General features: G+C 47.4%; 1 protein-coding gene across 5 annotated transcripts in view; it reads left to right on the top strand.

Moving 5' to 3' along the window:
- Positions 1-9,109, top strand: part of TET3 (tet methylcytosine dioxygenase 3) — a 98,215-nt gene extending 89,106 nt beyond the window's left edge. For all 5 annotated transcript variants that reach the window (XM_036930578.2, XM_057497085.1, XM_057497084.1 and 2 more), the window contains 2 exons: positions 2,540-2,876; positions 3,535-9,109. In XM_036930578.2, the coding sequence (XP_036786473.2) occupies positions 2,540-2,876; positions 3,535-5,312 (2,115 nt within the window). In that variant the 3' untranslated portion in view covers positions 5,313-9,109. The remainder of the gene's footprint in view (positions 1-2,539; positions 2,877-3,534) is intronic.
- The last annotated feature ends 4,514 nt before the right edge of the window (positions 9,110-13,623 follow it).

Below are 13,623 nucleotides of genomic sequence, written 5' to 3'. Positions count from 1 at the left end.
AGCTTCTAGAGTTTGGAGCGAAAAAAAGGGAATGTTTTTTCAAAAAATGAAAGTATTTTTATCTAACTAAGTAACTCCTCATTGTAAAAGAAATTAAATACTGTAAGTATAAATGAAATAAAAATTGCCTGAAATCTCACAGAGATAACCCATGTTAGCATTGTGATGACCATCTGGACACTGCGTGTATGTGTGTGCATACATGCACAGCGATCTAAATCTTACTCAGGTAGGATCATTTATATATATGTGCTGTTCCATGACCTGCTTTTCTTAACTCAAGGATACATGCGGGCAGCTTTCTCTGTCAGTGGGTGTAGAATTACTTCAACGTGTTCTAAGGCTGTATGTTTGGCTCTGCCATCATTTAGGTGACCGATCCCCTGTGGATGGACAGGCAGTAAGTGCTTCCAGGCTCACCCCTCTATAAGCCATAAATCTTTGTGCAGTGGTATAGTTACCTCCTTGAGGCCCCCGGGTAAAAATGTTTATAGGCTTAGAGTGCTTATCCTCTGGCTTACTTGACAATACAGGATTTTCTCACTCTTTTTAGTCTTTGCCTACCTAAGTGGCAAACACACAATCTCATTTAATTTCATGTTTCTATTACTAGAGAGGTTGAACACATTTTGCTATTTTACTTGCCCATTTTAATTCCATTTTTGTGACTACCCTATTTATATCCCTGTTGTTATTTTTTTAACCAGGATAGCCACATCTGTTGTTATCTATGTTAGGGATAAAATACAGCTTCTGCCGTATCTCATGCTTTGCCTTTGGCCCTTGCTCTGTTGTTTATGATACTGCATTTTAGAGAATTTCAGGACAGGGCTGATGATCAGTCCGACTCAGAAAGTATGTACAGGTCTGGTCAGAGCAGAGCAAATCTGAAGACCTACACATACCCTTGAAGAAATGCATTTGGTAGAGCATGGCCTCAAAGGAGAAACTATAGATGAAAAGATGAATACAATTGACTCCATTAAACTCTAAAATTTCTGTTCAATAATAAAATGCCAGAATCAAAACTGAAAGGCCAATACAAACTGGAAAACAATATTTGTAACAAGTGACAAAGGGAATGGTAACCTTCATATACAAGATCACTTTTAAGTAAGTGATAAAAAATGAATAGTCTAATATAAAAATGGACAAAAGGTATAAAGCCCACAAAAAAGGAAGACAATTAGAGTTGTGTTAAAATATACCCAATATTTGTTTAAATCAGGTGTGATGAGGCATGAAGATAGAAATGATTGTGATGAGGGAAGAAGGTTATTCTCACAGAGCCCTGGAAACACACCCCACTCCAGGATTTAGGGCAGGGGTGTTTGCCTTGCTGTGGCAGAGTGTGGGAGTGGGGGCTCTGGGTTGGCTGGTTTGTGTATCAAAGGTGCACTTAAAGGGGGTCATTTGCTTTCACTAGGAATTAGCAAGCCCTGGGGGAGGGACAGTCCCTCCAGGATCAAGATCCCTTATCAGATGTAATATGCTCTACAAGAGTAGAGAGTAAACTTGAAGAAAAAAATCACACCTCATTAATAATGACAGAAATACAAACCAACAACGAGATGTTTTGATAATGAGCAAAAAGCTTTCAAGAAATGAATGGCAAGATTATCAGCAATAGTAGAGTGAAACTGAAACTCACATTCTGCCAGTATGAGTGTAGCACTGGTGATAATCATTTTGGAGGGCACTTTGACAATATGTGGCAGTTCTGCTTCACAGCATTTATTCTATGGAATGAAGTGTCTTGGAAAATTGAGCTAAAAGAATAAAAGTATTGCTTATGATAGGGAAGAACTAGAAACAAGGTTAAATGGTAATGAGGGATTAAACACTTTTGTACTGTAGAATATTATACAGCTCTTATATTAGGGAGAATATTTAACACATAAAATATTCATGCTATGTTAAGAGGAATGAAGTTATTCTAAAGTGGTATACATGCTATGATCCTATTTCATTATCAAAAAGAGAGAGAGAGAGAGAGAGAGAGAGAGAGAGTGTGTGTGTGTGTGTGTGTGTCCGTCCATCTTTCCATCCGTCCGAAGCTTTACAGTGATTACTTCTGGGTGGTGGGATTAGAGATAATTTTTATTTCCTTTTTGCTGGCCTACATTTTCTGCAACCAGCACATACAGTTTTTAATAGCAAGTATTTTAGGAGCAAAAAGGAGGCCGAGTGTTCAGGGCGAGGAGGACAATGGTGGGCGGTCTAGGCTCCATGCGGGGATAGAGCCCAAGAGCAGCAATGCTTGCTGGAGGGCCCAGCACGTGTGTCAGTGCTGACCAGCCCCTTTGCAGCCATGTGACCCTGGGCCAGTCATCTTGTCTCTCCTGGCCTTATAAGGACAGCATGGACATACCTGGAAAGCTATGGAGCAGATTCTAAACATTAGTGATATTGTTACTCTATGAGCCAACATGCATGTGCTTTTAGACATCCCAGAAAGCTGTGGGGGGGGAGGGAGCTCTTGCATGCAGTGCTTGGTGCCCCTAACTCTGTGTGCCCTCCCTCTCTCTGCTTGGGGCAGGTCTGCACCCTGACCAAGGAAGACAATCGCTGTGTGGGCAAGATTCCTGAGGATGAGCAGCTGCATGTGCTCCCCCTGTACAAAATGGCCAACACGGATGAGTTTGGAAGCGAGGAGAACCAGAGCGCAAAGGTGGGCAGCGGGGCCATCCAGGTGCTCACCGCCTTCCCCCGCGAGGTCCGGCGCCTGCCTGAGCCTGCCAAGTCCTGCCGCCAGCGGCAGCTGGAGGCCAGGAAGGCGGCTGCTGAGAAGAAGAAGATGCAGAAGGAGAAGCTGAGCACTCCTGAGAAGATCAAACAGGAAGCTCTGGAGCTGGCCGGCATCTCCATGGACCCAGGTGTGTGGAGAGAGGGTGCCCACTGGGGTGGCATTGGTACCGCCAGGTGGGGGGCCCTGGACATCTCCCTCACCGCCCCTCATCCTGCCTTGAGCTAGAACTCCAGGCAGAAAGTCCCGGGGCTTCTCTCGCCATCTAGACCATCCTGTTACTTGGACGCTGTTAGTCATCACAGTGTCTGCAGCGGCCACAGGACACCTGGAGGCACTAGGGAAGCCCAGTGCAAAGGAGGTGTTCTTACCTCCCATGGAGGGGCTGGGTTTCCCCTCCAGCTTGCCTGCTCCCCCTCTCTAAGGCTGCAGAGCACACCACAGCTTCAGGCAGGTGGCCCACGGTGGGGACAGCAGGGGTTATATGTGTGGGACAGCCCTCATTTCTCCTGGTCCTTGTCCCTGCAGTGGCCAGCACAAGGCGGTGCCTCGCTGAAGACTTATGGAATCCGCTGGCTTGTTGTAGGGGGAGGTGTGCAGAAGGGCTCTGCCAGCTGCTTCTCCCAGGGCTCCAGGGGGCCCGGGCTGGCTGAGCGCCAGGGAGCAGGTCGGGCCTTATTCGCCTTGCCTGTCCCACCAGGGGGGGTTGCAGCCCCAGTCCTCCTGCCTGTGACCTTGGCCAGCTGTAGTTCTGTCTGTTCCTTCTCTGTCTTGTTTCCTGTTCCCAGGCCTGTCTCTGAAGGGCGGATTGTCCCAGCAAAGCCTGAAGCCTGCGCTTAAGGTGGAGCCACAGAGCCACTTCAGCTCCTTCAAGTACAGCGGCAACGCGGTGGTGGAGAGCTACTCGGTGCTGGGCAGCTGCCGGCCCTCCGACCCCTACAGCATGAACAGCGTGTACTCCTACCACTCCTACTATGCACAGCCTGGCCTGACCTCTGTCAACGGCTTCCACTCCAAGTACGCACTTCCATCCTTCAGCTATTACAGCTTTCCATCCAGCAACCCCGTCTTCCCCTCTCAGTTCCTGGGTCCTGGCACCTGGGGGCGCAGCAGCAGCAATGGCAATTTCGAGAAGCCAGACCTCCACGCTCTGCACAGCAGCCTGAGCCCGGCCTACAGTGGTGCTGAGTTTGCCGAGCTGCCTGGCCAGGCTGTTCCCGTGGACACCCACCACCCCACTCCTCACCACCAGCAGCCTGCTTATCCAGGCCCCAAGGAGTATCTGCTTCCCAAGGCCCCCCACATCCACCCTACATCCAGGGACCCCTCTCCCTTTGCACAGAGCTCCACCTGCTACAGCAGATCCATCAAGCAAGAGCCAGTAGATCCACTGGTCCAGGCCGAATCTCTACCCCGAGACCCCGGTAAGATGGGCAAAACGCCTTTGCCCGAGGCATCTCAGAATGGGGGACCCAATCACCTATGGGGACAGTACTCAGGAGGCCCAAGCGTGTCCCCCAAGAGGACTAACAGTGTGGGTGGCAGCTGGAGTGTGTTCCATCCTGGGGAGAGCCCTGCCATCATCTCTGATAAGCTCGGTTCTTTTGGGGCTGGCTGCCTGACCCCTTCCCACTTTCAGGATGGCCAGTGGGGGCTGTTCCCCAGCGAGGGGCAGCAGCCAGCCCCCCAGCCTGGAGGACTACCGCGAAGCAAACCGTGGAGCCCCTGCAAGTTTGGGAATGCCGCCTCGGCCTTGGCTGGGCCTGGCCTGGCTGAGAAGCCGTGGGGGGCACGGGGGGCAGAGTTCAACTCTGCCCTGAAAGGTGGGCCCGGATTCCAAGACAAGTTGTGGAGCCCCCTGAAAGGGGAGGAGGGAAGGATTCCAACCCCAGGGGCCGGCCATCTGGACAAAGCCTGGCAGTCCTTCGGCATGCCCCTGGGCTCCAGTGAGAAGCTGTTCAGGGCCCTGAAGTCCGAGGAGAAGCTGTGGGACCCCTTCAGCCTGGAGGAGGGGACGGCTGAGGAGCTCCCCCACAAGGGGGTGGTGAAGGAGGAGAAGGGCAGCGGGGCCTGCGCTGAGGAGGAGGAGGAGCTGTGGTCCGACAGCGAACACAACTTCCTGGACGAGAACATCGGCGGCGTGGCCGTGGCCCCTGCTCATGGTTCCATCCTCATTGAGTGTGCCCGGCGGGAGCTGCACGCCACCACGCCCCTCAAGAAGCCCAACCGCTGCCATCCCACCCGCATCTCGCTGGTCTTCTACCAGCACAAGAACCTCAACCAGCCCAATCATGGGTTGGCCCTCTGGGAGGCCAAGATGAAGCAGCTGGCAGAGAGGGCCCGGGCCCGGCAGGAGGAGGCTGCCCGGCTGGGCCTGGGCCAGCAGGAGGCCAAGCTCTACGGGAAGAAGCGCAAGTGGGGGGGTGCCCTGGTCTCCGAGCCCCAGCATAGGGAGAAGGGGATGGTCCCCACCCGGCAGGCGCTGGCTGTGCCCACAGACTCAGCAGTCACCGTGTCCTCCTACGCCTACACGAAGGTCACTGGCCCCTACAGCCGCTGGATATAGGTGCCAGGGAGCCAGCGTACCTCAGCGTCGGGCCCGGCCCGAGCTGCCTCTGTGGTGCTTTTGCCCTCACACCTGGGGGCGGGTTGGGGGTGCAGAAGTCTTTTTATCTATATATACATATATAGATGTGCATATATATGTATTTATGGTCCAAACCTCAGAACTGACCCGCTCCTCCCTTCCCCCCACTTCCCCAGCACTTTGAAGAAGAAACTACGGCTGTCGGGTGATTTTTTCGTGATCTTAATATTTATATCTCCACATTGGTTTCCCCCCTTGTTTGGGGGGCTTTTATTTTCTCTTGTTTTTAAAACTCTATCCTTGTATATCACAATAATGGAAAGAAAGTTTATAGTGTCCTTTCACAAAGGAGTAGTTTTAAATTCCATTTAAAATGTGTATTTATTGGGTTTTTTTAAAAAGTGACAATAGTAATGGTAAAGGATTGGCAGGAAGGGCCCGAAGTGCCCATTCCTGCCCAGTCTTGCTGGGCCCAGCGAGCCTGGCCCTCTTGGGAGCTGACAAGGTTCTCGCAGCTGTCTGCCCCTCATGAGCCAAGTGCAGACTGTAGCCGCCGGGTCCATCCCTTCTGACAAGACACACCTTCCCTTCAGGGCAGGGAGCCCTCAGCACAGCTTCCATCCTCTCGTGAGGATGGGAGAGGCTGGAGAAAAACAGCTGGGGTCCCTTTTCCAGTTACCGGCTTGGAGCCGAGGATGGGGGGCAGGTACACCCCAGGCCAGGCACTGAGACACTGGCATAGATTTCCCCAGAAACCAGGTTGGAAGTAGACAGCTTCAAGCTTGCTAGTCTCCACACTGAATCCTCTCTGTCCATTATTTATCGAGTCACATGATGTCATGGTTCCCTAAGGCAGCACCACATGATGGAGCTGGAATTGACAGGCTCTCAGGAGCCATTTCCACCAAGTTGGCAAGCCAGTGATACTGGGCTGAAGGAATTTGTCTTAGTGGCAATTTTTTAAAAATGCCCCAAAGGCCATGCTAATACTGAAAAAGGGCTACTGTATCTTAAGAAACAAGAAGTTGAACCCAAGCTGTGAAAAGCCAGCCCTGCTTGTGGGCAGCGCTGTGCCGAGCCTGGTGCTGTAGTTTGTGCTGGGACTTGATTCTCGCAGGTTGCATCTGCCGGAGCCCAGCACACCGGTGTGACAGCATTTAATGCGTCTCTCCTTACTCCTGGATTTCCACAATGGACTATGGTGCATGCCTCACAGCCAAGCCCGCCCCCTCTGCGCTATCATCTGGGGAGCAGGCCTATACTTACAACTATTTTTAAATGCAGGAATCAGTTTTCAGCAGGTAGCTGTGATTTTCCTCCCTAATTGGTGCCATTTCTCTATTTGATGATTTTCTCCTTTCCTTCCTCCTCTCCCCACCTACCTTAACACGCCCATTCCTAAAATTCTGGTGCATTTGTTCAGTTCTTTGAAATGAGAATGTGGTGCTTAATTTTTGCAACATTGTTGAGAGAGGCTGGGCCTGACAGGCGGAAGCAACATTTGTGGACAGCAAGTCAAACTTCCTGGAGTGTTTGTTTTCCTGTATTAGCAAAAATTATGTCAAGCTACCCATGTGGATGTGTGTGGTGAATGGGAGGCTTCATCAGGACACACAAAGGGGAACACGGCCACGCGGTAAATAACAACCGAGCCCTGAGATAAATGTCAGATATTTATTGAACAGTTTTATTCAGATGTGGGTCTTCGTAAAACGAGTTTAACAATCAGATGACGATGCTAAAGGCAAGTTCCTGAGCTTCCAGGTGCCTTGTGTAAGAGCTAAGAGCTGACCCGCTGGGTGTGTACTGTAATGTTCCGGAGCACTGGCGGAGAGTCGCTGTAAGATGTCCTGAGCGTTTATGTGGTCTGGTTTTAACTGTAAATAGTGAAAGATTTTTTTAAGCACTTTTGCCTAGATTTAAACAGCAACTTAAAAAAAAGTCTGTTTTAACCTGTAACTGTGGGAGAAAATTGTAAATAGTAGCTGAATATTTAACGTGCTTTGTCTATCCTTCACTTTTACCATATTCTGTAAAGTTGCATTTATTTTACAGGACAAAAATGAAATATTATTGCTTTTGAAATAAATACCCAAGAGCTTATCAGGATTTAGAATTATTCAGAACTCAGATTTATAGGAAAACCTCTGACCTTCAGTTTGACAAGCTAAAGGAAGCAGAGTCTTTAATGAGCATGCTCGTTTTCTAGTTTTGAGGAAAATTTGGGTCCTTGAAATGCTATTTTGCTTATCGCATCAGTACTTTTATGCAGGTCTCATTTGACTCCGTGCTTAGGTAGATGCGGGGGTGCCTTGAAAACTTCATTTTAAATGATTTTAAGCAAGAAATACAATATTTTACAAAATATTTGGAGAGTGTGACCGTCTGTATGACCCGGGAAAGCCCCAGGTTGGCTGTTGGTCTGGAAGGTCCCGAGTGTAACCCAGGTGATTCTGATACTTGGCATGTGTGACTCTTCCTGATGGATGTTAAACAGACTCTTCCCCCTGGTCACCCTTTGGTAGCAAAGCCATTAGATGAAAGGAGAAGCAAATACAAGCTGAAAGCATGTGATGTCTGTCCCCCCAGCCCCAACAGCCTTTGGTTCATAAATTTCCAGATTAGCAAATAGGCTGCCAAGAGGTGAGTCAAGAGGCAGTCTCCATTGGACGTTCTCATCCCCCTCAGAATGGTGTTTCAGAAATTAGGTGGTGCTGTTGTCATGCTCGAGCCCATGCTGATTTTTACACACTACACGTATAACCTACCTCAAATCTCAGTCATTAAAATTAGCATGCTTTAGACATATATTTGAAAAGTAACTATGCACAGCTCTTTATCCCCCCTTGCTGCTGAAGGTTTCTTAAAGAGAAAAATCAAATTTTTATTTTTTACTGGCACTATCATTTTTTAAGTCCTAAAGATGATTAACAGACATTTTTATCACGAAAAGAAAAATAAAGCCATTGCAACTAAAGAACCTAACAGCATGACCAAGTTCTAAGAGTAATATTAGAGCAGCGGAAAGTGACGGAGTGGTAGAGTCATCTCCCCAGAGTGTCCTGTCCACAGACACCATCCACATGCAGTGCGAACATTTGGTTCCTCTTTTGTTTTCTCTGCCTTTTGCATGCAAGGGAAGTGCTTGCAAAGTTCTGTGCTAAGAGATTTTTAAAATAAAAATCGCTTTGCAGCAGGTTCTCACAAAATAACTGGTGCTAGTTCAAGAAACCATTACCTAACCATCAGAAATCTTGACTGAAGGTGTTCCATAGATTTTTGAGATTTTCTGTTGTTCAGTTTGTTTTTTGGCAGGGCCTAAGTTTCCCACACGCTGGCTCCATGGCTACTGCTTTGCCTTCTCCCCAATACGACAGCGCTGTGCATGGAAAGAGATGGTACCCTGCCCCCTCTTGGTCCTTCCACCAGCCTCTTTTAGAAACAGTAGTTCGCAGAGCAAGGGATTTTTACAGTGATAAAGCAAGGAAAGACACAGCAGAGCTTAACTGCTTTGTACCAAACAGCAGGAGATGTTCGAGGACGGTTGGTGATGGGTAGATGGTAACCTGATTTCACTGAGAGAAGTCCAGCCAGACTTTGTGAAGTTTAGCCACCGCCAGATCTCAAACTAAGGCAATGCTGGTGGAAAAGTAAAATCATATCCCTGACGTGCCTCAACCAATCTCTCTCCTTTTGTTACCGAAGTGTGTTTTATGGACTAGGAAGCATTTTTATGAATTGAAATAGTCTAAATAAAATGGTGCTATGGTGTTTAATGTGACTGTCCCTGATCCTGTCCTGCTGAGGTGCTATCAAGGTTCTGAAACCACAACCAACCAAAAACAAGGTGGGCTCCCGTCTCTCTCGGCTCCCCTCCCTTTGGTGCTGTCTCCTTAGACCTCTGTTTACCGTGCTGTAACCTGCTCTGAGCAGTTCTTCGGTTTCATTGTTCTTCCCTTGGTGGCCAAACATAGAAAAGCAAGTGATGGAGGGCGCCAGGTCCCTTCCTGCAACAGGATGTGTGCCTGCCTGGCCCTGCAGCATTCAGGCTAACAAGAAAGGAAGAGTGAAGGGCTTTTTATTTTTTTGAGGAAGAGGAATTGGATACTCCACCATTTTCTGACATAGCAGGCAACCTGGCCAAGGACACACGTTTTCCCCCTGCAGTCCGGGGTGCGAAGTAGATGTCCCTGACAGTCCCAAAGGTGCCCTGCACCTCTGGCAGAGGGGGCTCACCTTCCTCGGCCAGCGGGGCCGGGGCTGGGTGGGCAGGGGCTCATTCCTCTGGGCACCCCTGCCTCCGCCCCAGTGTTGCCCCTGCCTCTCATCGGTGACCCCTCATGTTCAGACTGGAGGAAGGAGCTCTGCTCACTCGGTGCCACCAAGGCTGCTTTTTAGTTGGTGCTATTCTAAATCTCTTCTTGGGTCCACATAAGTTGATGTTTTAAAAACTCAACAGGAAGCTCCATTTTGTGTCATCTGCTGTCACAATAATTTTTTTAAATACCTCAAAAACGGGCATCATGACAACCTTGGTAAAGTAGATTCCATGAGGGTCAGATACCAGCAGGTTGTCCATCTGAGGACATTACTTGACCTTGAAGCATTTGGGGTCACTTTTTTATTCTTCAGCAGTTAAAATGGCAGAACGCTTAAAGGAAGGAGCATGGTTGGCTTTATTTCATTCTAAGTTTTGCTTTTGACTAAAATGTGAATTTCCTATGCCCATCTCATTGAGCTTTTTCAGTCATTGGTGCGGTCATTCGAAATGACTCCCTTAAAAACCTAGTTTATTAGCCAGCTGCATCTGCTGTAGTACATGGCCAACTTCAACATACCCTGGACCAAATTGGACTTTTTTGAGGTGCGTACCCCCAGCAGAGGTCCTAGTCCCACCCCACACGTGCACAGCACTCTTCCGGGTGTGAGGCCCTGTCTTGACGCCCCCGCCCTTCCTCCTGCAGAGCTGCCCGCAAGAGCAAAGCAGTAGGCTTCGCCCCTGAGCAGAGACCACGGCACAGGTGTGCCAGGTCCAAGTCGCTTTCTGCCTGAGGACCCGTGAGTGGTTTGGCCTACTTCCTCGTTCTCTTCTATTCTGGTATCAGGGATGCTTTTCGTAGTGGTATCGTTTGCGCTCTCTCCTCATTTTGACTACCCATCATTCAGGGATAACTATTCACATGGGAATTTTAAAAATACCATTTGGCTCATTTGAACATCCAAATTTTCTTGATTCCGGTATTTTTTTTATTTTGAGGGGAAAAAGGAGGAGAAAAACAGGAGTGATGTCATTTCTTTTTCACGTATTCTAATTAAAAAAACAAACAAGGGCAGGTCATATTGTGGCATATTAATGCATTCGACTTATTCTAGAGCCCCTGTAGCTTTTGATGTGTTTTATTTCTTTGAATTCCTGTTTGGTTACTTGGCTTCCAATGGAGGTGAACTTAACAACCATACTTGAATATTCTGTCTTGACTTTGTAACTGTGGCTACTTGAAATGAAGTTTATCTGGGGTTGATGGATGAATGGTAGATTTTTGCAATGTCTCAAGGCAATAGGATGTGTATTAAACTGTAGATATTCTTAGTACAGTAAATTTATGCTGATAATTTTATTTTGTATAATTTTTACCTTTTTGTTAATACTTTTCCTCCCACTTTATTGGTTTGCCTCCTGAGCTACCCCTCCTTACCCTCCCTTCTCCCCCAGTGTTTCAGTAAATTTAATTTAGGGTGCCTAGAAATTACAAGTATGTATCCTTTTTGATTTGTATTTTATTATAATTTACACAAACAACTGAGTTTGTGAACTGTATTACTCCTGGTATCTTTAAAATATTGTGGGTGTTTTAATAAATTTTATATTTATTTTTTGCACTCAAATTCAGAGTGGGTCCTTTTTCTCCCCCTTGACTCCCAGATTGTGGTATTGAAGGTTCCCCATACTCCCGCCTTCCCACTGTGGTCACAGGTGCACAAGCAACGCCTCACTAACAACAGAGCCTCTCCTCTTCCCCTTCTGCCCCCTGCAAAAGGAACGTTCAATGGATATCAGCTCTTAGAACTGGGGCTGCAGGAGCAAATAAAGATGGCCTTTTTCTCATCGTATTTAACCCCCCCCTTTTATCTCTTTGTCCACTTTGTTCATTCACTTTGGAAACTGCCTCTCCCCAACCCAATTAAAACTGTTCACTTCTGATGAAATGTTTGCTACAGGACTGCTGAATCCTGCTCTGTTCTCATGGCCTGACAGCACCTCCAGTAGGGAAGACTGAATATGGGACCCTAGGTTCTGCTGTCCTGGGGAGAGGAACTTTCCCATAAGGGCCCATGCCTGGGCTACCTCTTAATTCAGGTGGTGGTGGCCTGCCTTGGAAAGGTAACTAGGAACTGAGGAAAGGAAGAGAGAAGGGAACATGGGAGAGGGAACCATCTCCTCCTGCTTGAAACAGACATATCTGATTGAAATCTATTCAGCATCTCAGATGACAAACCAGCAGTCTATAAAGACTTCAGCATTCTTTATAGTTGATGCCAAAATCCTGTGATGTCACTAGACAGGAAGGGCCCTCTTTGAGGCATCTGAATGAAATCTCCATAATCATAACAGGAGTACCAGATGACCAGCTGGGAGGTTTTTGTCTCCAGAAAAGGAACCCTCTAGAAAAGAAACTAGTAGAGGAATCTTCTGGAAATGCCTGAGCACATGGCCATCTGGGGGATCCTCATCCACATTTGCATGTTTTACAAAAACACCCTGTGTTTGGATACCTCCTTTCCACCTGACAATCTTTCAAGTTTGAAAGAGACCTGACCTTGTCCCCTCCTCCAGCCCCTGTGGCAGTGGCCCCATTTCCAGGGACGGGAGAGAGGGCTGGGAGCTTTCTGTTTCAGCAGGAACTGACTCACTTCGGGTAACTATAACTATGCTTTCATCTCTTACACAAATTTCATGCTAAATATACAGAAATTAGAAAACAGAACATTTAAATTATCTGAAATCCCACTGCAAGAGAACCACATGTTGGTTGTAAACATCTGTGTATGTAAATATAACCACATGTGAACATATATTTTTTAATGGAATAACACCATGCTATGTTGTAATCTTTTTCTCAGTATATCTTTACATATAAATAATACAGAACTACACCTTTTTAAAGAGTTGCTTAGTATTTCATTATATGGATAGAGAAGCATTTAATCATCCAATATTATTACTGACCTCCAAGATTCCAACTTGTAATTACAAATTGAACTAATCTAAATCTGCCTCATCTAAATCCTATCCACTGAATTAATTTCTGTAATCCCTCTCAGCCACACAACTACCTCTTTAATTCCCTGAACCTCCTTGTGACATAGCTCCAGAACCTATCCCACTCCCCGAGCCCCCATGCTCACACCCATCCATTCACACCTAGGACATCATTTTTTATACTGGGATCTATCTATAGAAATGAATCCCAGGATCTGGCTGACTAACCCAAGCACAGAGACACCAAGGAGTCCCACGATCTGGTCATGCCATCTTTATAAATGCACACCAAGATTTATTCACTTTTTAAACAGCTGAATCATGCTGAGGGCTGTGTGGCCCAAGGGCTCCCTCGCTTCCCAGTTGTGTGATGTGAGAAGAACCATTTCATCTCATGTCATTTTCTTTGTAAAACAGGCTAACAATACCATATATATAAGACTGATATGAGGATCAAAAAATTCTATAGAAGTAAAAGTACCAGGCATTCGGGACAGGAGGGGAGTAGAAGCTTCCATTATTACAAATGGATACAAAGCCCTGGGTCACTGAAGAATCAAGACTAGTCATTGACCACTTAGGGGCCTCTTACGTGACCTACTGCCAAGCCGAGCCCCCCCCCCTCCAGCCTTCATGCAATTTATCTTGTGTTTTTAATTCTACACTCAACACTTGAAGTTTAAGTCATCTTAAACAGACTGTTTAACCCACCCTCCCTGCCGATTTTGAACATTAGTTTTGTCAATATTTTCACCCTACCCATCTACACAGCTTGCTCAACAACCTTACCCCAAGTCTAGCTGACACCCTTAGAGGCTTCTTCACCTACAGAGCCATCAGCTTCATGGCTCTGCAAAGAATAGACACTCACCATCCTGTGAGAGGAAGTGACCCCTGCAATACCGCCGGGCTGTGGTAGGCAGCTGCAAATCCCCTCAGCACACGGAGCCCAGCACACATGCCAGTCAGGGCTGCGAGGTCGCCATAGACGATGCCATCAAAACTTCAAAATCTAGATGCTTCCAGCCC

Source organism: Manis pentadactyla, chromosome 2 (genome assembly GCF_030020395.1).
Source record: "Manis pentadactyla isolate mManPen7 chromosome 2, mManPen7.hap1, whole genome shotgun sequence".
Taxonomy (NCBI): domain Eukaryota; kingdom Metazoa; phylum Chordata; class Mammalia; order Pholidota; family Manidae; genus Manis; species Manis pentadactyla.
This window is presented reverse-complemented; position numbering and strand designations above follow the sequence as displayed.